The following is a 23,491-nucleotide window of genomic DNA, read 5'->3' on the forward strand; positions in this document are numbered from 1 at the left end:
AAACAAACAATCCAATCTAAAAATGGGCAGAAGACCTAAACAGACATTTCTCTGAAAAAGACATACAGCTGGCCAGCAAACACAGGAAAAAAAATGCTCAACATCACTCATTATTAGAGAAATGCAAACTGAAAGTACAATGAGGTATTACCTTACACTAGTCAAAAATTCCATCATTAAAAAAAATCTACAAAAAATAAATGTTGGAGAGGATGTGGGAAAAAGGCAAACTTCTTTCATTGTTAGTGGGAAAGTAAATTGATACGGCCACTATGGAGATCATTATGAAGATTTTTTTACAAACTAAGAATAAAAATATTACAAGACCCGGATATTCCACTACTGGGCATATACCCTGAGAAAACCATAATTCAGAATGGCTCATGTACCCCAGGAGTCATTGCAGCAGAATGTACAACAGCTAGGACATGGAAACAACCTGTCCATCAACAGATAAATGGATAAAGATGTTTCAGTACAATGGAATATTACTTAACCATAAAAAGGAACAAATCTGAGTCAGCTCTAGTGAGTGGATGAACCTACAGCCTGTTAAACAGAGTGAAGTAAGTCAGAAAGAAAGAAACAAATATCAGATATTAATGCATATACATGGGATCTGAAAAAACTATAAATTATTAGCCTATTTGCAGGGCATGAATAGAGATGCAGACATAGAGAAGAGACTTGGGGACAAAGAGTCCACAAGGAGAAGGAGAGGGTGAAGGAGAGGGTGCGATGAACTGAGACAGTAGCATTGAAACATTAATATACATTAATATATGCAAAATAGATATCTAGTGGGAAGTTGCTGTATAACACAGGAAGCTCACACTTGTGCCCTTTGACAACCAGGGGTGGTGGGATGGGTTGGAGAGTGGGAGGAAGGTTCAAGAAAGAGGGGACATATGTACCCTTATAGCTGATTCACATTGTTGTATGGCAGAAAGCAACACAGCATTCTAAAGCAATTATCCTCCAATTAAAAATAAATTGTAGATATTTTTATAAATTAAATTATATAAATGTGTGTGTGTGTGTGTGTGTGTGTGTGTGTGTGTGTGTGTGTGTGTTAGTCACTCAGTCATGTCCAACTCTTTGAGACTCCATGGACTGTAGCCCGCCAGGCTTCTATGTCCATGGGATTCTCCAGGCAAGAATACTGGAGTGGATTGCCATTCTCTTCTCCAGCAGATCTTCCATACCCAGGGATCAAATCCTGGTCTTCTGCATCATAGGCAGATTCTTTACTATTTGAGCTACATATGTGTATATATGTATGTACACACATACATACATATATACACATACCACATAACCGACCCATTTCACTACAGGGTAATTACCTGAGAGAAATAAAAATATATGTTCACATACACACACACATACAAAGTCCAGAAACACAGAAACAAATCCACACTCCACCAGACTCCCTGTGGCAGAGGTTAATGGAAAGGCAAAGTGAAAAACTGCAGTCTTTTATATAGAGATGCTGTCAATCACTAATTCAATCCTATTTAAAATCTGTAAATTGTTGGTTGATGTGTTTGGTTCAAAAGCATGCCATAATTTCCACTATTTTCTCATTTAATGTAAAAATATTACAAATAAAACAATATTTTTGGTCATTTTCAATAGCATTCTCTTTTCTAGGATTGCTATAAAGAAAATTAAGGTAGCTTACTACTAATGATGCATAAGGCTCTCTTTTTTATTGATTAGGGTATAGTTGGTTTACAATGTTGTGTTAGTTTCTGCTGTACCACAAACTGAATCATCCTGTAAGTATACATTATTTTGCCAATAAAGTTCTGTCTAGTCACAGCTATGGTTTTTCCAGTAGTCATGTATGGATGTGAGAGTTGGACTATAAAGAAAGCTGAGTGCTGAAGAATTGATGCTTTTGAACTGTGGTGCTGGAGAAGACTATTGAGAGTCCCTTGGACTGCAAGGAGATCCAACCAGTCCATCCTAAAGGAAATCAGTCCTGAATATTCATTGGAAGGACTGATGCTGAAGCTGAAACTCCAATCCTTTGGCCACCTGATGTGAAGAACTGACCCATTGGAAAAGAACCTGATGCTGGGAAGGATTGTAGGTGGGAGGAGAAGGGGATGACATAGGATGAGATGGTTGGATGGCATCACTGACTCAATGGATATGAGTTTGAGTAAACTCTGGGAGTTGGTGATGGACAGGGAGGCCTGGCATGCTGCTGTCCATGAGATCGCAGAGTCGGACATGACTGAGCGACTGAACTGAACTAAACTGAACTTTTACATATATCCCTACCCTCTGGGATCTCCATCCCACCCATCCAGATCACCACAGTGCCCTGAGCTGAGCACCCTGAGCTACACAGCAGGTTCCCACTTGGCTTTCCACGTTACACACAGTAGGGTATCTATGTCAGTCTCACAACCCATCCGACCCCATCGTCTGCCCCATCGTGTTCACATGTCCAGTCTCTGCATCTGCATCTCTGTTCCTGCCCTGAAGATAAGTTGATCTGCACCATTTTTCTACATTCCACATACATACATTATTCTATGATATTTGGTTTTCTCTTTCTGCATATTTCACTCCTTATGACAGTCTCTAGGTCAATCCATATCTCTACAAATGATGCAGTTTTGTTCTTTTTTATAGCTGAATGATATTGCATTGCATATATATATATGTACACATATATATAGTTCTTCATTTGCTAAGTCGTGTCCAACTCTGGACCCCGTGGATGGCAGCACACCAAGCTTCCCTGTCCTTCACCAGCTCCCTGAGTTTTTACTCAAACTCATGTTAGTTTGAGTGTGATGCCATCTCATCCTCTGACACTTTCTTGACATCTCTCCCCTTCCATTATGATAATGTCCTCCCCCTTATGTGATTAATGAGTTTCTTATGAATACCTTTATCATGGGATTATCAATAGCTTCTTGAATAACTTTGCATCCTCTCAGTTTTTCTATTTCCATGTGCCACTTCATATATATCACCTTAAAAAAGTCCTGTTCCTTCATCAGCCTGGTTAATTTTGGCCTTTTGGACGGCCTAAAAAATACTATTCCTTCAAGTCTCAGTTCACATTTCAGCTCTGCTGTAACTCTTCTGTATTAACCCAGTCCAAATTAAATGTTTCAGCTTCTACTCCTCTCCAGTGCCAAGTTCTTACTTTCGTTTCCGTTACATTGTATCGTGCCTCACATAACGGTTACTGTGTCTGTGTCTGCATGCGGCACAGATATTAGTGTCTGAAGAGGATAAGTACTTCTTTATTCATCTCTGCAATTCCACATAACACCTAGTATTGTACCTTGGTAGAAGCTCAGTAATATTGAGATTTAAGAGGAGTATTATTAAATTAGGCACCAGCATAAATAATCCTCCAAAGTCTCTCAGAGTAAAGAAGGAGGAGTACATAGACAGTTGCATTTCAATTGATAAATTCCATAATAGAGCTAAGCAGAGTCTACTCATGAAATAGCTCACCCATTTGTGGGAGGGAGAAAATACCGAATGTTCTCACATTGACACATTTCTCTAGAACAAGCATAATAAAAACTGATGCTAGTAGAATCCATATTTTATAGTATAATTTAATCTGTTCCTTTATGTTATGTTTTTAGCCACTCAGTCGTGTCTGACTCTTTGCAGCCCGATGATGGACTGTAGCCCAGCAGGCTCCTTTGCCCATGGAAATCTCCAGGCCAGAATACTGGAGTGGGTTGCCTTTCCCTTCTCCAGGGGATCTTCCTAACCCAGGGATCGAATTCTGGTCTCTCGCATCGCAGGCAGCTTCTTTACCACCTGAGCTGCCAGAGAAGTCTGTTCCTAGCAATATATTATTAACATAACATTCTTCTCAATGTAACTCATTTAAAAAAACAAATCATTTTTTTAAACAAAGTATTTAGAATGAATATGGTCACCATTTGGAGAAGGAAATGGCAACCCACTCTAGTATTCTTGCCTGGGAAATCCCATGAACAGAAGAGCCTAGGGACTGTAAAGTCCATGGGACTGTGAAGACTTGGACATGACTAAGCGACTGAGCACATGGTCACTATTAATATGTTTATCCTATGTCAATGAAGCATCTGTTTCTTAGAAATTAATGCTGGCTTTTCATATATGTTATATATAGTCATATTTCTACTAGCTGTTTCCTGATGATCTTAACTTCTATAATCAATTCATAAAGGAAATTGGGAATTCACAAACCATTCAAGTGATAACATTTTTTAAAAAGTTCTTAAACAGCACATCAATCAAAACTTGATACAATTCCATTTCTGTTCTTATAAAGACATTTTACATTTTCATGTCTTAAGACTTGGAAAAAAATTATAGTTTGTAAATAAGTAAAAACTGTTTGTAAAATATAAGTCTCAAATGGCTAAAACTATCTTCTGCAAATGAAACTATTAAAGCTTATTTTGTAACATGTGTTTAAGCCAAGAGAGCAATTTTAGGTCAAACTTCTACTTACCCAGTCAATTTTATCCACATTCCAATATTTTTTTAAATCTCGAAACTGTATTAGCATTCCCTTCAGTCCCACAACTATAATACTTGCAAGAACACACTACAAATAAAAAATAAGCTGATGAAGATGCAAGATAAATATTTTGATCTAAATTTAAAATAATCAAGGTATTTTATGTCTTTGTTTTTTAAATACTTACTAGAGAAAAGTTATCATTTAGAAGACTAAAGTAATATTCATTTTGTTTAGAACTAACCTATTATTGTACTTTAAGAACATAATATCAATTCTAGAAAAGTCACAGGTAAATGTTATTCCATTCTTAAAAAAAGGAGGAAATAAAAAGAAAAGTAGTGAATTATGAGGGTGAATGTGATAAGACTGAATGTCCTCTTAACTTTATAATAATTATTCATTGCCATTTGTTTGCAATTTATTGCAAACATTCAGTATACCATGTATTCCTTTAATTGTCTTGAGTATAAATTATCTGGTTGCATCAGAATATATTTATAAGTCTTTTGAGAAATAAACTTGATTATTGGAAGATCCTTTCATGAAAATGATTTATTCTTATTACATGAATGAAGAATTAGAACAAGAACTCTCACTGGATCCCTGAAGACCAGTATCTTGCTGTAGTGTCCCAGGCTTGTGAAAAGCAAGGCAGATACCCGTACTAATGTTCTGAGTCACTCTGTATAAAGATGTATCAAGGGTGGCAAGAAATATTTCGTTCCCTACTCTCTTGCCCAGCACACATTTTCTAAGAGTCTAAATTTTATAAAATTCTTCCAAAGTCTATTTCTTATAACAGAGATTGCTTAGTTCTACATTCCAACTGAATACAGAATATCTCTAATTAAATGAGAACAGCCATGGTACCTTCCCATACCTTACCCATCAGTGTGGGCTCTTTCTACCTCTCCTCTATACAACCATTACTTATGTCACATAACTTTTCAGATTTAGGATCATTGAGGTTGTTCTTCAAAGAAATGTTTAAAATGGAATGATTCTAAATAATGTTAAAATTTTAAATAAAATAATAAAAAGTATTACTTACCATGGGCAGCCAGTAAAGCAAAGGCCCTATTGTATAGATGACTATCAGGACAAAAATGCAAGATATTAGACAAGCCACCTGTAAAATACAAGAGAGGCAGAAAAAGAAGTCCTTGAATTGTTTTGTTATTCCAAAGTTATAGGGGGGGAAGATAATTCTTAGTTCTTCCTGATAAAAAGAAACAAAATGTTGGCACATGATTGTTAAATTATATAGACTGCTGTTATCTGTATTTTGTAGTTGAAGGAACCCAAACGTGACAGCTGACAAACTAGTACGATCAAATTAAGTCAGCAATGAGAGAAAAGCAATTCTACACAAAGAAATAGGACACCATCAACTATTATCACACACCACAATTTTTTGTTGTTTGTTTAATGGTGAAAATGACACTTCAATTGTACTTAAGACTACTGTTGTCCAGCCTGACCTCCCTTCTCATTTCTTAGTTATGTGAGTAATAACTGAATACACACAGCTTTAGAGGTTTTCTAGGCTGATGACAGATTTCCATGGAAGCCTTTGTGCTCTTCTTAGGAGTCCTCGTTACTATGAAACAGTTATATGGGATTATGGAAGCAGTCTCTGCAGTGAAACAAACTTAATTTTATTAATCTTAAAAAATCATTAGTATTGTGTTTTAACCAACTCAATATGTTGACAAAAGGCAATTCAAAACAGCTCACTTCTAACTAAGCTCCACCTGATGGAGAACCAGTTTCACATAAACAAATGTTCATGTCTTAATAGAAACATTTAGCCAAAGTGTCAGCCTACTAAGAGAAAAGACGCTTTCACAGGACCAAAAAAATACCTAAAATATCCTTATGGAGGAATCAAATGAAACTAAAAGCCTATTGGAGTGGTTAAAAATAAATATATAGACAAATAATCAATAGTAAGGTCTCAGAGCAACTTGAGTTCTCAGACACTGCTAGTGGGACTTAAGATACGGTGCAGCCACTTCCAAAAAAAGTTTGCAGTTTCTCATGAAGTACTGTCTGACATAAAACTACCTAAGAGAAATGAAAACATATGCCTATCAAAGTACATGTAAATATTTATAGCAGCTTTATTCATAGACACCAAAAATATAAGAATTAAATTGTTTGCCAATTGGTGAACAGATAAATTCTGGTATATCACTACAGTAGAATACTACTCAATAATAAAGAGAATAGACTATTGACACATGTAACAGCATGATGAAACTCAAAATCATAAAACTAACAGAAAGAAACTGATACAAGCTCCTTCCATATTTAGTGGAACTCCTCTACAGCATTCAGTTCAGTTCAGTTCAGTCGCTCAGTTGTGTCCGATTCTTTACAACCCCATGAACCACACACACCAGGCCTCCCTGTCCATCACCTACTCCTGAAGTTTACCCAAATTCATGTCCATTGAGTCGGTGATGCCATCCAACCATCTCATCCTCTGTCGTCCCTTTCTCCTCCTATCCGCAATCTTTCCCAGCATCAGGGTCTTTTGAAATGAGTCAGCTCTTCACATCAGGTGGCCAAAGTATTGGACTTTCAGCTTCAGCATCAGCCCTTCCAATGAATATTCAGGACTTATTTCCTTTAGGTTGGACTGCTTGGATGTCCTTGCAGGCCAAGGGACTCTCCAGAGTCTTCTCCAGCACCACAGTTCAAAAGCATCAATTCTTCGGCGCTCAGCTTTCTTTATGGTCCAACTCTCACATCCATACATGACCACTGGAAAAACCATAGCTCTGACTAGATGGACGTTTGTTGGCAAAGTAATGTCTCTGCTTTTTAATATGCTGTCTAGGTTGGTCATAGCTTTTCTTCCAAGAAACAAGCATATTAATTTCACGGCTGAAGTCACCATCTGCAGTGATTCTGGAACCCCCAAAACTAACTGTTTGTCTCACTGTTTCCATTGTTTCCCCATCTATTCGCCATGAAGTGATGGGACCAGATGCCATGATCTCAGTTTTCTGAATGTTGAACTTTAAGCCAACTTTTTCATTCTCTTCTTTCACTTTCATCAAGAGGCTCCTTAGTTCTTAGCTTTCTGCCGTAAGGGTGGGGTCATCTGCATATCTGAGGTTATTGATACTTCTCCCGGCAATCTTGATTCCAGCTTCTGCTTAATCCAGCCCGGCATTTCACATGATGTACTCTGTATATAAGTTAAGCAAGCAGGTTGACAATATGCAGCCTTGATATACTCCTTTCCCGATTTTGAACCAGTCTGTTGTTCCATGTCCTGTTCTAACTGTTGCTTGCTGATCTGCAAACAGATTTCTCAGGAGGCAGGTCAGGTGGTCTGGTAGTCCCATCTCTTTCAGAATTTTCCACAGTTAGTTGTGATCAACACAGTCAAAGGCTTAGGTGTAGTCAAAAAAGAAGTAGATGTTTTTCTGGAACTCTCTTGCTTTTTCGATGATCCAGCAGATGACAGCAATTTGATTTCTGGTTCCTCTGCCTTTTCTAAATTCAGCTTGAACTTCTGTAAGTTCATGGTTCACGAACTGTTGAAACCTGGATTGGAGAATTTTGAGCATTACTTGACTACCATGTGAGATAAGTGCAATTGTGTGGTAGTGAGCATTCTTTGGCATTGCCTTTCTTAGGAATTGGAATGAAAACTGACCTTTTCTAGCGCTGTGGCCACTGCTGAGTTTTGCAAATTTGCAGGCATATTGAGCTCAGCACTTTCACAGCATCATCTTTCAGTTCAGTTCAGTTCAGTCGCTCAGTCGTGTCCGACTCTTTGTGACCTCATGAATCGCAGCACGCCAGGCCTCCCTGTCCATCACCAACTCCCGGAGTTCACTAGACTTACATCCATCGAGTCAGTGATGCCATCCAGCCATGTCATCCTCTGTCGTCCCCTTCTCCTCCTGCCCCCAATCCCTCCCAGCATCAGAGTCTTTTCCAATGAGTCAACTCTTCGCATGAGGTGGCCAAAGTACTGGAGTTTCAGATTTAGCATCATTCCTTCCAAAGAAATCCCAGGGCTGATCTCCTTCAGAATGGACTGGTTGGATCTCCTTGCAGTCCAAGGGACTCTCAAGAGTCTTCTCCAACACCACAGCTCAAAAGCATCAATTCTTCGGTGCTCAGCCTTCTTCACAGTCCAACTCATACATCCATACATGACCACAGGAAAAACCATAGCCTTGACTAGACAGACCTTTGTTGGCAAAGTAATGTCTCTGCTTTTCAATATGCTGTCTAAGTTGGTCATAACTTTCCTTCCAAGGAGTAAGAGTCTTTTAATTTCATGGCTGCAGTCACCATCTGCAGTGATTTTGAAGCTCCAAAAAATAAAGTCTGACACTGTTTCCACTGTTTCCCCATCTATTTCCCATGAAGTGATGGGACTGGATGCCATGATCATTTTCTGAATGTTGAGCTTTAAGCCATCTTTTTCACTCTCCACTTTCACTTTCATCAAGAGGCCTTTTAGTTCCTCTTCACTTTCTGCCATAAGGGTGGTGTATTCTGCATATCTGAGGTTATTGATATTTCTCCAGGCAATCTTGATTCCACCTTGTGTTTCTTCCAATCCAGTGTTTCTCATGATGTACTCTGCATATAAGTTAAATAAGCAGGGTGACAGTATACAGTCTTGATGAACTCCTTTTCCTATTTGGAACCAGTCTGTTGTTCCATGTCCAGTTCTAACTGTTGCTTCCTGACCTGCATACAGATTTCTCAAGAGGCAGGTCAGGTGGTCTGGTATTCCCATCTCCTTCAGAATTTTCCACAGTTTGTTGTGATCCACACAGTCAAAGGCTTTGGCATAGTCAATAAAGCAGAAATAGATGTTTTTCTGGAACTCTCTTGCTTTTTCCATGATCCAGCAGATGTTGGCAATTTGATCTGACTGAATGTGGTCCACTGGAGAAGGGAATGGCAAACCACTTCAGTATTCTTGCCTTGAGAACCCCATGAACAGTATGAAAAGGCAAAACAATAGGATACTGAAAGAGGAACTCCCCAGGTCCATAGGTGCCCAATATGCTACTGGAGATCAATGGAGAAATAACTCCAGAAAGAATGAAGGGATGGAGCCAAAGCAAAAACAATACCCAGATGTGGATGTGACTGGTGATAGAAGCAAGGTCCGATGCTGTAAAGAGCAATATTGCATAGGAACCTGGAATGTCAGGTCCATGAATCAAGGCAAATTGGAAGTGGTCAAACAAGAGATGGCAAGAGTGAATGTTGACATTCTAGGAATCAGTGAACTAAAATGGACTGGAATGGGTGAATTTAACTCAGATGACCATTATATCTACTACTGCACTAGGAATCCCTCAGAAGAAATGGAGTAGCCATCATGGTCAACAAAAGAGTCTGAAATGCAGTACTTGGATGCAATTTCAAAAACGACAGAATGATCTCTGTTCATTTCCAAAGCATCAGCTTTGAAATAGCTCAACGGGAATTCCATCACCTGCACTAGCTTTGTTCGTAGTGATGCTTCCTAAGGCCCACTTGACTTCACATTCCAGGATGTCTGGCTCTAGGTGAGTGATCACACCATCATGATTATCTGGGTCATGAAGATCTTTTTTGTACAGTTCTTCTGTGTATTCCTGCCACCTCTTCTTAATATCTTTTGCTTCTGTTAGGTCCATACCATTTCTGTCCTTTATTGAGCTCATCTTTGCATGAAATGTTCCCTTGGTATCTCTAATTTTCTTGAAGAGATCTCTAGTCTTTCCCATTCTATTGTTTTCCTCTATTTCTTTGTATTGATCACTGAGGAAGGCTTTCTTATCTCCCCTTGCTATTTTTTGGAATTCTGCCTTCAATGTATATATCTTTCCTTTTCTCCTTGCTTTTCAGTTCTTTTTTTTTCTCAGCTATTTGTAAGGCCTCCTCAGACATCCATTTTGCCTTTTTGCATTTCTTTTTCCTGGGGATGGTCTTGATCACTGCCTCCTATAAAACATCACAAATCTCCCACCAAAGTTCTTCAGGCATTCTGTCTATCAGATCTAATCCCTTAACTCTATTTCTCACTTTCACTCTATAATCGCAAGTGATTTCATTTAGGTCATACCTGAATGGTCTAGTGGTTTCCCCTACTTTCTTTAAGTCTGAATTTGGCAGTAAGGACTTCATAATCTGAGCCACAGTCAGCTCCCAGTCTTGTTTTTGCTGACTGTATAGAGCTTCTCCATCTTTGGCTGCAAAGAATATAATCAATCTGATTTCAGTGTCGACCATCTGGTGATGTCCATGTGTAGAGTCTTCTCTTGTGTTGTTGGAAGAGGGTGTTTTCTATGACCAGCGTGTTCTCTTGGCAGATCTCTGTTAGCCTTTGCCCTGCTTCATTCTGTACTCCAAGGCCAAATTTGCCTGTTACACCAGGTGTTTCTTGATTTCCTACTTTTGCATTCCAGTCACCTATAACGAAAAGGACACCCTTTTTTGGGTGTTAGTTCTAAAACATCTTGTAGGTCTTCATAGAACTGTTCAACTTCAGCTTCTTCAGCATTACTGGTCGGAGACTTGGATTACTGTGATATTGAATGGTTTGCCTTGGAAAATGAAAGAGATCATTCTGTCATTTTTGAGATTGCATCCAAGTACTGCATATCAGACTTTTGTTGACTAGGAGGGCTACTCCATTTCTTCTAACAGATTCTTGCACACAGTAGTAGATATAATGGTCATCTATATTAAATTTGGCCATTCCAGTCCATTTTAGTCACTGATTTCCAAAGTGTCGATGTTCACTCTTCTCATCTCCTGTTTGACCACTTCCAATTTGCCTTGATTCATGGACCTAACTTGCCAGGTTCCTATGCAATATTGCTCTTTACAGCATCGTACCTTGCTTCCATCATCAGTCACATCCACAACTGGGTGTTGTTTTTGCTTTGGCTTCATCTCTTAATTCTTTCTGGAGTTATTTTTCCACCAATCTCTGGTAGCATATTGGGCACTTACTGACCTGGGGAGTTCATCTTTCAGTGTCCTATCTTTTTATCTTTTCATACCATTCATGGCATTCTCAAGGCAAGAATACCAAAATCATTTGCTATTCCCTTCTCCAGTGGACAATGTTTTGTTAGAACTCTCCACCATGACCCGTCCGTCTTGGGTGGCCCTACACATCATGGCTCATAGTTTCATTGAGTTAGACAAGGCTGTATTCCATGTGATCAGTTTGGTTAGTTTTCTGCGATTGTGGTTTTCATTCTGTCTGCCTTCTGATGGATAAGGATAAGAGGCTTATGGAAGCTTCATGATGGGAGAGACTGACTGAGGGGGGAACTGGGTCTTGTTCTGACGGGCAGGGCCATGGTTCAGTTCAGTTCAGTTGCTCAGTCGTGTCTGACTCTTTGCGACCCCATGAATCGCAGCACACCAGGCCTCCCTGTCCATCACCAACTCCCGGAGTTCACTCAGACTCATATCCATCGAGTCAGTGATGCCATCCAGCCATATTATCCTCTGTTGTCCCCTTCTCTTCCTGCCCCCAATCCCTCCCAGCATCAGAGTCTTTTCCAATGAGTCAACTCTTTGCATGAGGTGGCCAAAGTACTGGAGTTTCAGCTTTAGCATCATTCCTTCCAAAGAAAGGGCCATGGTTAGTAAATCTTTAATCCAATTTTCTGTTGATGGTCACGGCTGTGTTACCTCCCTGTTCTTGACCTGAGGCCAAACTATGGGTGATTATTTTAATCATACTCAGTGACTCGCCTGGAGAACCCTGCCCCACTGCTTGACTGTAAACTAAACTGCCTTTTTTCAGCTGATGGAGAGATAATTTTTCCCTGCCCACCTGTGAATAGAAGAGATTAATATACCCTTTTCAAAGGCTGGCCATACCTTTGGAGATGTTTTGCAAGACTGAAGACCCTTTCACTTTACTTCCCCACTGCCTCTCCCTCTCTATTATGCCTTCTGACTTTTCTTCCTCACTGCTTCCTTCTCTCTGATCTATAAAACAAACTGGCATCAAGACCCGAGTAAGATGGTTATTCTGAGGTGCTAGCCTGCCATCTTCTCGGTCTGCTGCTGTGTCGCTTCAGTCGTGTCCGACTGTGCGACCCCATAGACGGCAGCCCACCAGGCCTTCCGTCCCTGGGATTCTCCAGGCAAGAACACTGGTGTGGGTTGCCATTTCCTTCTCCAATGCATGAAAGTGAAAAGTGAAAGTGAAGTCGCTCAGTCGTGTCCGACTCTAGCGACCCCATGAACTGCAGCCCACCAGGCTCCTCCATCCATGGGATTTTCTAGGCTGGAGTAGGGTGCCATTGCCTTCTTGGTCTGCAGGCTCCCCAATTAAAGTCTCCTCCCTGTCTCAACACCATGTCTCTCAGGTTCATTGGCCTGTCATGAGGTGAGCAGAGAGAGCTTGGACTCAGTAACACTTGTGCATTTTGTTTGTTTGGGTTTTGAAAACATGGCCTTTGCCATACTATTTTTAAAAGTAAACTCTCATGATTTAGGTTACATCCTCTACCAGTCTTTTATGGGGAGGCCTCTTGAATCTTAGTTATTTGAATCACTATTCATATACATTTTTAATTTAGGTCATACCTGAATGGTCTAGTGGTTTTTCCTACTTTCTTCAATTTAAGTCTGAATTTGGCAATAAGGAGTTCATGATCTAAGCCACAGTCAGCTCCCAGTCTTATTTTTCCTGACTGTACAGAGCGTCTTCATCTTTGGCTGCAAAGAATATAATCAATCTGATTTCAGTGTTGACCATCTGGTGATGTCCATGTGTAGAGTCTTCTCTTGTGTTGTTGGAAGAGGGTGTTTGCTATGACCAGTGCATTCTCTTGGCAAAATTCTATGAGACTTTGCCCTGTTCCATTCTGTACTCCAAGGCCAAATTTGCCTGTTACTCCAGGTGTTTCTTGACTTCCTACTTTTGCATTCCAGTCCCCTATAATGAAAAGGACATCTTTTTGGGGTGTTAGTTCTAGAAAGTCTTGTAGGTCTTCATAGAACCGTTCAACTTCAGTTTCTTCAGCATTACTGGTTGGGGCATAGGCTTGGATTACCGTGATATTGAATGGTTTGCCTTGGAAATGAACAGAGATCATTCTGTCATTTTTGAAATTGCATCCAGGTACTGCATTTCAGACTCTTTTGTTGACTATGATGGCTACTCCATTTCTTCTAAAGGATTCTTGCTCACAGTAGTAGATATAATGGTCATCTGCGTTAAATTCACCCATTCCAGTCCATCTTAGTTCGCTGATTCCTAAAAATGTCGACATTCACTCTTGCCATCTCCTGGTTGACCACTTCCAATTTGCCTTGATTCATGGACCTAACATTCCAGGTTCCTATGCAATATTGCTCTCCACAGCTCAAACATTTTACTGAGGAAAAAGAAGATAAAGAGCTAGCTTATTTTATTTGGATAGAAAATGAGAGACAGGCTGGATGCAGAAAATGATGACAGAGTGTGGAAAGGAAGCCTGAGAAGGAAGAAGTTTTAGACATAGTCAGGATTAACTAAATTTAGATTGAAGTTAACTAAGTGGGTTTGTTAAGTAAGCCAATGCAGACTGGAAGTTGATTTCTCTTTCTATTAAAAGTGCTCCTTTGGGATAACAGATTCTATGAGTTTCTGTACCCTTAAGTGATCTATATTTATTTTCTTTTAATTATTTTTGTGACTTTGGTTAAATAAATAGTTATTGTTTCAGTGACCTATGATCCTGCTGTGTTTTTAAATAATTTTAGTATTTCTAACAAACTTCCCAAATATCAAAATCTAACTAAAGCTCTTTTAATCTCCAGATAACTCTGGGACACTTTGAAGAAACATCTCTGAGATATCTCAGAGAGGAATGTTAAACTAAGTTTATTTGGCATTTTAAATTCAGATATACAGTCAAATAATTGAAAATAAACTTGAGGTTATAGTGCAAGAATAAATACCATTAATATAGATATTCTAGAATTTATAGAAAGTGAAGTCACTCAATCGTGCCCGACTGTTTGCAACACTATAGACTGTAGTCCACCAGGCTCCTCTGTCCATGGGATTTTCCAGGGAAGAATACTGGAGTGTATTGCCATTTCCTTCTCCGGGGGATCTTCCCAACCCAAGGTTCGAACTCAATCTTCCATGTTGCAGGTAGACTGTTTACTGTCTGAGCCACAAGGGAATCAGAATTTATATAGAAACCCTAACATCTGATATGTTCTGATAAAATGTTATCAGTCATAATTCTAATTATTATCCTAAAAGGTTATATGTTACAGAAATATCCAAGTTTCCTGCTAATTACACTGTACTCAAATCTTTAACCATGCTATCTTAAGTTATATCCTTTATAGACAATCATAATTTTACACTGCTTTTACAAAATAAAGATTTTTCAAGAAGACTGATAAAAAGAACCTTTTAAACAAATGTAAGTTTCTGATAGCCTTTAGACAATGACACTGAACTGGGTAACAAATGATGAACTCTAATGGAAGACCTGATTACTTCATGCAGACCAACAGGAATCAATTATGTGGGAGTAAATAAATTGATAAATATGATCTATAACTTTGATTTTAAAACATACTTCCTTGAATCTGTTTTCTGGTAAACCTTTTTCTCTTATGCCATGATCTAAAACAAGCTGATAAAGTATGTCTTTGTAAGGAAAGATAAAACATTTATCTTTTACTCTCTACCTTATCCTGCCAGAATTTGGCTTCTGTAGCTGGTTCTCCTATGGAGTTGATGGTTTACTAGAACTAGACTGCAACTAGTTATACTAATCATTGTTTTAATTTGCTGCTTGTTTCCAAATTTTTTGTGCATTGTGTCTCTGCTACACTATGCCTTTGTCAATGTTACTAGTTACATTACTTATATCTGTCTATTTTATAAGAGTGTTGTCTCTTACAGTGTGTAACCAAGCCTCCAACAAATGTAGGTGACTAGGCAACTTGAAACAATTGATCAGGCATATAGTTCTGTATGCAATCAATAATTGTAATAGTGTGATTCTAGGAATGGAAAAGGCAAAAAGGGAAATATCTCCTGAATCATAATAGATTAGAAGATAGACCATACAGAGAGTCTTTTATTATTATCTATCGGTAGGCTTAATCCAGAAGTTAATACCTTGAGTTGTATATCGAGAATTTTCACCTAATCTGGGATCAGCTTCCCAGCACTGTGGAACAAAAATTGGTCATGAAATGTCTCCCAAATATTGGTCAAATTCCTGACCAACGGGAGGGACTGAAAAATGGAATATTTCCTGCCATATCAGTACACAAGGATTGTCACAGTCGTAGGTGATTGCAGCCCTCCCCTGTGAGCTTCCAGCCCTCAGGGCACTCAGGAAGGAGAAGAACAACTGCAACCTGGCAGCCAGCAGACCGCAACCACACCCTAATAATTAGGCGAGCCTCAAGGAAGCCCAGGCTATGAGAAACATGGGACACCAGCCCCAGATAGTGGAGACGCATGTGGAAAGAATGATTTCAATGAGCCTGGACTCTTGCATCTTCCCATACATAGAAAAGAGCTGAATTCCTTAACTTGACATATCTGTCTTCCTTTAATTAACAATAATCTTTTGATGTTCAGACTGCCTGCCCTTTGTTGCAAAACTTCTGTATAACCTGGCTCCTCCCCTTGCCTCCTCAGAGCAGTTGTATCAGGGTTACTTGAGATGCTTGAAGTCTTAAGAATTCCCACTGAATAAAACATAATTCTAAACTTTTAGGTTGTGAATATTTTTTAAGTCCACAACCTACCTATACCTGTAGACACGGCTGGAGGGAGAAGGGCATGCTAGCCATTTCCTTCCTAAGTAGTTTTCAAAAGAATGCAAAGAATGTCTAGCACTCACAGTCTGCACAGCTTTCTGGAAAGCAGCGGAATGGCAATAAGAGTTCAGAAAGTGGTGAAAGAGAAGAAGAGGGTAGCTGGTAACTGAGGCTAGATTAAGAAGGATTTAAATGAAGTTGGAAGCAATAAGACAAATTCTGAAAGAATAAAGGAATATAGTTTGGCAAATTAGGACCCAGGGGCAATCTCAGTGCCACAGAAATGATGCCAGCCATCATTTTCAGCTGTGGCTGAGCTCTGCCTGCAACAGGCGCTGCCTTTCACCCTTCATGGCGTGACTGTGCTTCTCAAACTGCCCGAAGAACACTGTGTCCACTTTGTTGGACACACACACACACAAATAATAATAACACAGGGCAATAGGGGTGGGGAGGGTTACAGTGCTTTCTCCCCTAATTAACATTCTTTAAAGGCAAGGAAAGAAGAGAGACCCACCACACTTATTTGTGCTGTATGTCTAGGCAGCACCAAGACTTTCTTATTCTTAGATAGCCACGTTCTGCAGGCCACATCTAAAGGAAATCACAGTGAAAGCGTTCTGACACGTGGAGGACAGAAATGTCTTTGGGCCTTTGACCATGGCACTTGGTATTCAACGATTAGTAGCTTTTGTTGTTTCAATTCAAACATTTTTATTTGATTTTCTAAAGTATTGAAAGGCTTGACAATCAATTCATTTGTATATAAAATGATCCCAAATGCGCTGTCTCATATAGCCACGTGTGACCCATGAGCATTTGAAATGTAGCTGGTGGGTGTAGGATGATGCTATAAATGTAAGATACACACCAGATTTTGAAATATTAATTTAAAAAAAGAATATAAAATACATCATTAATAGTTTTTACATAAGTTATTTGTTGAAATAATATTTACTTCATTAAGTAAATCAAAGTACAGTATTAAAACTAATATTACCAGTTTCCTTCTACTTTTTAAAATATAACTACCTGAAAATTTCAATTACCTATGTAGCTATTGTGTTTCTATGGTCCACTGCAAATTGGCACTTGCCATCTGCCTCTACAGGGAGGAAATCATGAGTTATGGCAGCTGCTGATTTAGAACATTCCCTGAAGAAAGTTCAGGGTGGAGAGCGGAAATGAGGCCCTCTGTGCTAAAAACTGGCTGGATGGTCTTCGGATAGGTAGATATTTCCAGGATTTTATGATCCCAATTCTTATATCTTCTCATAACTAGAAAAGCACTAAAATCCTTCATGGTGGTGACCATTCCTAGTTAGTAGCAGAAAGCCTCATGAGACTAGCAGAAACCATCTGGAAAAAATAGACGCTTGACGGCATGTATCCCTCCTTCACCAAAATCAGGTGTACACTGACCTTCCCTCTGCCTCTTTGGAGCAGTTTCTCAAGAGCTGTCTGAGGTGCTGGCTCCTGGGCTGCAGTCCTCATTTTTCCCCAAATAAAACTGAACTCACAACTCTCTCCTGTTGTTCATTTTTTTAAGTTGACACTATTCAATAATGCTTCTCCAAAGTCTATGATCCTAAGCCTGATTTCAAATGAAAGCATTTTTCCTGATTTCAAATGTACTATATTAAGTGAGAATAAAAGCTCTTGCCTGACTTGATCTGTCCCTTCTTAAATCAGCAAAATTGACTAGTTTTATAATCATCCAATACTTTTATTTTTCATTCATTCTTTCCACACTTATTGAACACCTACTATGTGCTAGGTCTTGGGCTGGACACTCACGATATGGAGAACAAAAGCAGACAGGGACTCTCTAGGAGCCAAAGTCAAGAGCAGAAGGCAGACATCAATCGTATAATTACACTGATAAACATGTAAAGTCCAATAGACCTAAGGTCTCTGAAGAAAAGAACACAGTTGGCCCAGAAGTCTTGGTGAAATCTGATGAACGGGAGGAGTTAACTTAGAAGGGAAGAGGAAGCAGCCACAGAGATAAAAAGGATAAAAGGAAGACACCAGAGTCTCGAGGAGGGAGGTGCGGTGACTAGAGAGCTGAGAGTGAGGCAAACAGTCCAGGATGAGGCTCCAGGGGGAAGCACACAGTTTGGGTAGCTGAAAGGTCAGAAAGCTAAGACCTTTCATGGGCTCTGGGAGGAAGGAACAAGGCCATATCTCCATTTTAAAAGCCATTTTTCTACAGAAATACTCATAGTGTTTCTGAATGAGAAAGAGTCGATTGGTGAAATGATTGGCTATTATTAGCCTGAAAGTTGGAAGATTTTCATTCTTCTAGATTAACTTACTGGGTAGAAGTTTAGTACCTACAAGGGAAAGAGAGATATTTTAAGGGCTCACTTTATGAAGTCTTGTCACATGGAAAGCTGGTTTCACAAATAGCCTATTTAGAACAAAACTTGGCTGTCCCAGTGCCTTCTTCAAATCATGTCTGTTATCCCCACGTAAACTTAATAGTTGTAATGCCAAAATGACTACCCATGGGAAAACATCCTCAATTGGGATATGCACATTAAATCAGATTACTTCTTTGTGGAATTTAATGGGACTAGTTGAGCAGATTAGGGACGATCTCAACAAGCAAAACAGCACAAAAATACAGTGCTACTGAGCTCTGCTTCTCTGAATTAGTATTTGGTTAGGTGCCTTTTATTTCTTCTGAAGTCTAACAAAGAGAATATCATGCAGAACTGATGAAAGGAAATCTCACACACTCATCCTTGTGAGAAATGAGGTGGAAATCACTATAGAATCCTAGAATTTTATAGATGTAAGTCTTCAGAGTAAGGAATGATATACGAGTACACTATGTATTAAACATTCAAATTTAGATTACAAAAATTTGAGAGTTTGCAAAAATGTTTGTGCCAATGCACATTATGAACTTATGCTTTAAATCACAAGCTGCTTAAAAATCAAATTGTCATGTAAAACAATGGTGAATGAGAATTACACGTCTTTGCTGATGAGTTGTGGCAATAATATGTCATACTATTATAGATTCAGAATGTTACTGCTTCCCCTCTGCACCATGGTACATTCAATAATTTTATTACTTTTATGCTACATTTTAATGTTCATTTACCCATCTTTCTCTTGCCACTTTCTCCCAAGTTCAAGAACTATACATTTTTCAAATTTACTCTTCTACAACACCCCCAAAAGGACTTAATATAAGGTAGGCTACTAAAAAATGGGTTTCCCAGGTTGCTCAGTAGGTAAAGGTTCCACTTGCAATGCAAGGGACACCAGTTGGATCCCTGGTCCAAGACGATCCTACATGCCACAGAGCAACAAAGCCGTGTGCCACAACTCCTGAGCCCACGTGCTGCAACTCCTGAAGCCCATGTCTAGAGCGCGCGCAATGCAACAAGAGAAGCTGCTGCAGTGCGGCGCCCACGCAGGGCGACAAAGAGCGCCTCCCACCGACTGCAACTAGAGAAAGACTGTGTGCAGCAACAAAGACCCATCACCGCCACATAATAAAATTTAAAAGTCCTAAAAATAAAATAACATATGCACGAATTGTTTTAACAATGGTTAGCTGTTCATGTTAATTTATTAAATAAACACACACATGAATTTCCTTGTATAGAACAGTGGTTAAGAATGCAAGAGATGGAGTAAATCTATCTGGATTCAAATCTCAGCTCTGCCACTTCCTAGCTCCGTGACCTGGGTAAGTTAGTTTAACCCTCTTTTCCTCAATGTTCTCATGTGGAAACCTAGGATAATAATTATGTCTCCTTCATAGAGTTTCCTAAAATATTAAATGAGTTCATTTATTTAAAAAAAGCATGACATGCAATGCCTGGCATATAATTCAATATATGCTTCCACCACCACCACCACCATCCTCATCATCACAGAATCATCTTAATTATCACCGTTGATATCTTACTAGTATCCAGCATAATAACTAGTGTACAGGAGGCTCTAAAATGTCAAAATGATCTGAGTTCCTAAAACACACAATTGTTTCATTAAGCCAAAATGTGCATAGACATTATATTATTCATTCACATACTTGTACATTTCTATAGACAGGAATGTCAGTATCAAGGACTGATGTTGCAACAATGGTTTTCATTCTATTTAAAGGAAATGAACTAAGATTTTAAAATTTTAAACTGACGGGTTAGATTAGCAAAAAGGAAAATCAGAGGCACCACTAGAGGGAGCTTTTGCTCAACGATTGACAACAAGAAAACTGCCGCTAGTAAGGACTTTTTTCCCTTTTGTCTGCTCATTGAATCCTTTGGCTTCTCAAGGATCGTTTCTAAGAAAGAGAACAGATGAACTGCCTTGATGCTAGTTTTAAGAGACTAAAGAAATAGCAATAGTCTCGGGGATTTAGAAAGACGCTCCTTCCTCTCCTCCTCAGTCCTTCTGTGCCTGTTGAAGAATGAAGTTACCTGTGTCTTTGCTCCTGTGCTGTACAGGCCAGCGGTTCTTCCCATGGCAGCCGCACTTGGTATACAGAAGAAGAAGGAAGCAATCACGTTGCTGAGGCCATGGGCCAGGAATTCCTACAGAAATGATAACAGGGAAATGTATCATTTCCTAATCACAATCCAGTTTCAGTGTGTATGTGTGTGTGTGTGAGTGTGAGATGTGCTCAGTCATGCCCAACTCTTTGCAATACATGGACTATAGCTGGCCAGACTCCTCTGTCCATGGAGGAGTCTGTTTATTGGGGCAAGAATACTGGAGTGGGTTGCCATTTCCTACTTGATGCGATCTTCCTGACCCAGGGATGGAACCTGCATCGCTAGCGTCTCCTGCACTGACAGGTGGATTCTTACCACTGTGCCACCTGGGAAGCCCAAAATTTAGAGGCCACAGATAAAGCTTGTCATAGAATGAGAAGTCTTTTGTACTCTATTTCTGTTCTCTCCACTAGTTGTAATTTAACCATCATTCTAAAAATAGCTAACATTTATTGAGTGCTTACAGTGAGCCAGAAACTGTTCTGAGCCCTTTACTCATTTGATCCTTGTAACAATAACAACTTTACAGGGAAACACAAGGTATTTACTGTATCCGTTGCCAATTACTCAGGTTTCAAGTTACTACAATAAAGGGTTTTGTTCCCACCACTCCACCTATCACCTCCAGAGTGCTAAATCCAATGGTTAATTCCTACCTCCCCTGGCAGTAAAAGTGGCATTTGACACAATCGCTCACATTCTCCACCTTAAAGCCTCCTTCCTGGTCCTTCTTGAGCCTCTCACCCTCCTGGTTTCCTCCGACCTCCCTGGCCACCACTTCTCAGCCTCCTCTGTGGCCCCTTCTCATACAAACAATCACAAATATCAGACCACTTCTTTCTCTATTCTGAGCTACCCAAAAACATGTTGACAGCTGCCATATTTATATCTCCAAGCCTAGACCAATCTTTTGAACTCCAGACTGATATAGGCAACCTATTACTCAGCATTTTCATTTGAATGGTTAACAGGTATCCCAAGCTTAATTAATCAGACTATTGCTCCACATACTCCCACTCTGGTCCTCCCACACCCTTCCCCACCTCAAGCTCTATATGTCTGGGCCAAAAGCTTTAGACAGAGTCTTGACTTCCCCTTTGCCCAGATGGTGCCCACGTCCAATTCATAATCTGTCCAATTCCCACCTCCTTCATTGCTACATCCTGGTCCAAGTCATTGGATGTCACCTGGATTTCTGCAGAAGCTTCCTAATACTTTTCTGCTTCTGCTGTTGCCAGGAACACAGATAAAAAACCCTGCCCTCACAGACTGGTGTTCTAGTGGAGGGATGCTACCAATAAAGAAGATGAATACAGAAAGTAAAACAGAGAGTGGATAAGTTTTGGAGATTAGGATTTTAGCTTACCAAGAAAGGCCTCTCTAAGAAGGAAATATTTAAATAAAGGAGGAATGCAGCTACTTGAGGGTATAGAATTTCTGGAAAAGGGAACAGCAAGTACAGACATCTTGAGCTAGCAACATAGCTAGTAAACTCAAGAAAAAAACAAGGAAGGAAGTGAGGCTGGAACAGGCTACAAAAAAAATATGAGATCATAGAGGAAAAGGGATGGTAGCAAGGTCAGGTAGGGCCTTGTAAGCCTTGGCAATAGGCTTTTAATCTAAGGACTATGGGAAGCCACCGGGAGATTTTGAGATGAAGAAAGACATGGTCTGTGTTATGCACCACTGTATCCCTTGTTCCTAGACTGGTGTCTGCTATACAGTAGGGTTCAATACACATCTGTTGAATGAATAAATCTGCTATTTTACAGATGACAAAACTGGGGCATAGAAACCATTTCAGAGTGAGATTTAGACATAGGTACTTTGGCCTTCTAACCACTACTGCACAGCTATGTCTGCAGACCTGTGTGGGAATGTAGGGCCATGGGGTTTGAGACCAAACACTAGCAGAAGTAGATTCAGAAACAGTCACAATAAAATCTTCATCCTTTGTATGCTAAGAAACCCTTTCATCCTTTGGTTTTTTACTAAGACGAGTAATACTGTTCTTTGTACTTTGAAATCCGAACTTTTTTTAAAAGTTGGCAGGCAATCATAAATATATTTAGATTTTCTCCTAAAAACAAAAGGAACATCAAGATATCTCTCTATTTAAAAACAAAAGTGTACCATAACCAACCCACGAAGCTCAGATTTTCACCTTTCTATCAATGATTTACAGATTTTTGTTTCGGTTTGTCCTACCCATTCTTGTTATACACTTAGGAGAGGTGTATTTTTCATAAGTTCAACATTTTCAGCATCTGGGAGTACACATCAAAATGATACAGTAGCTATGGAGAGGTGTGAAGAGGGACTGAGACATACTACACCTGGTTGTCATCAACTGAATATCTGAATTTTTTGGCAGATCCTTGTGCAAGAGCCAATGAGGCCACATAGCCTACAAGTGCCACTCCAAAGGCTTCAGTGATGACCGCAGAGAGGATGTTCATTGGGGGAGCTCGAGGTGGAGGAATTCTGTGGAAGAAAGACCATACTGAACTCATCAACTCACATGTAATTTCTTTAACAACTTGCAGCGAATTCAGCTATGGTAATGACTCTGAAGTTGACACAAAATACATGAAATACCCCTGAGAAAACCAAGCAGGCTTGCCCTTAGAAGCCTTTTATTCTCCACATTTTTTGGAGAATAGCAAAATCACAAAGAACACCA

General features: G+C 39.5%; 1 protein-coding gene across 1 annotated transcript in view; it reads right to left on the bottom strand.

Annotated features, from left to right (window-relative positions):
- The window catches only part of SLC26A7 (solute carrier family 26 member 7), a 187,033-nt gene that overhangs the window by 50,037 nt on the left and 113,505 nt on the right, over window positions 1-23,491 (bottom strand). The window contains exons 8-11 of the mRNA XM_055546398.1: window positions 23,145-23,292; window positions 20,734-20,847; window positions 5,553-5,630; window positions 4,490-4,585 (exon numbers count right to left, since the gene is read on the bottom strand). Coding sequence (XP_055402373.1) covers window positions 4,490-4,585; window positions 5,553-5,630; window positions 20,734-20,847; window positions 23,145-23,292 — 436 coding nt within the window. The remainder of the gene's footprint in view (window positions 1-4,489; window positions 4,586-5,552; window positions 5,631-20,733; window positions 20,848-23,144; window positions 23,293-23,491) is intronic.

Source organism: Bubalus kerabau, chromosome 14, assembly GCF_029407905.1.
Source record: "Bubalus kerabau isolate K-KA32 ecotype Philippines breed swamp buffalo chromosome 14, PCC_UOA_SB_1v2, whole genome shotgun sequence".
Classification (NCBI taxonomy): domain Eukaryota; kingdom Metazoa; phylum Chordata; class Mammalia; order Artiodactyla; family Bovidae; genus Bubalus; species Bubalus kerabau.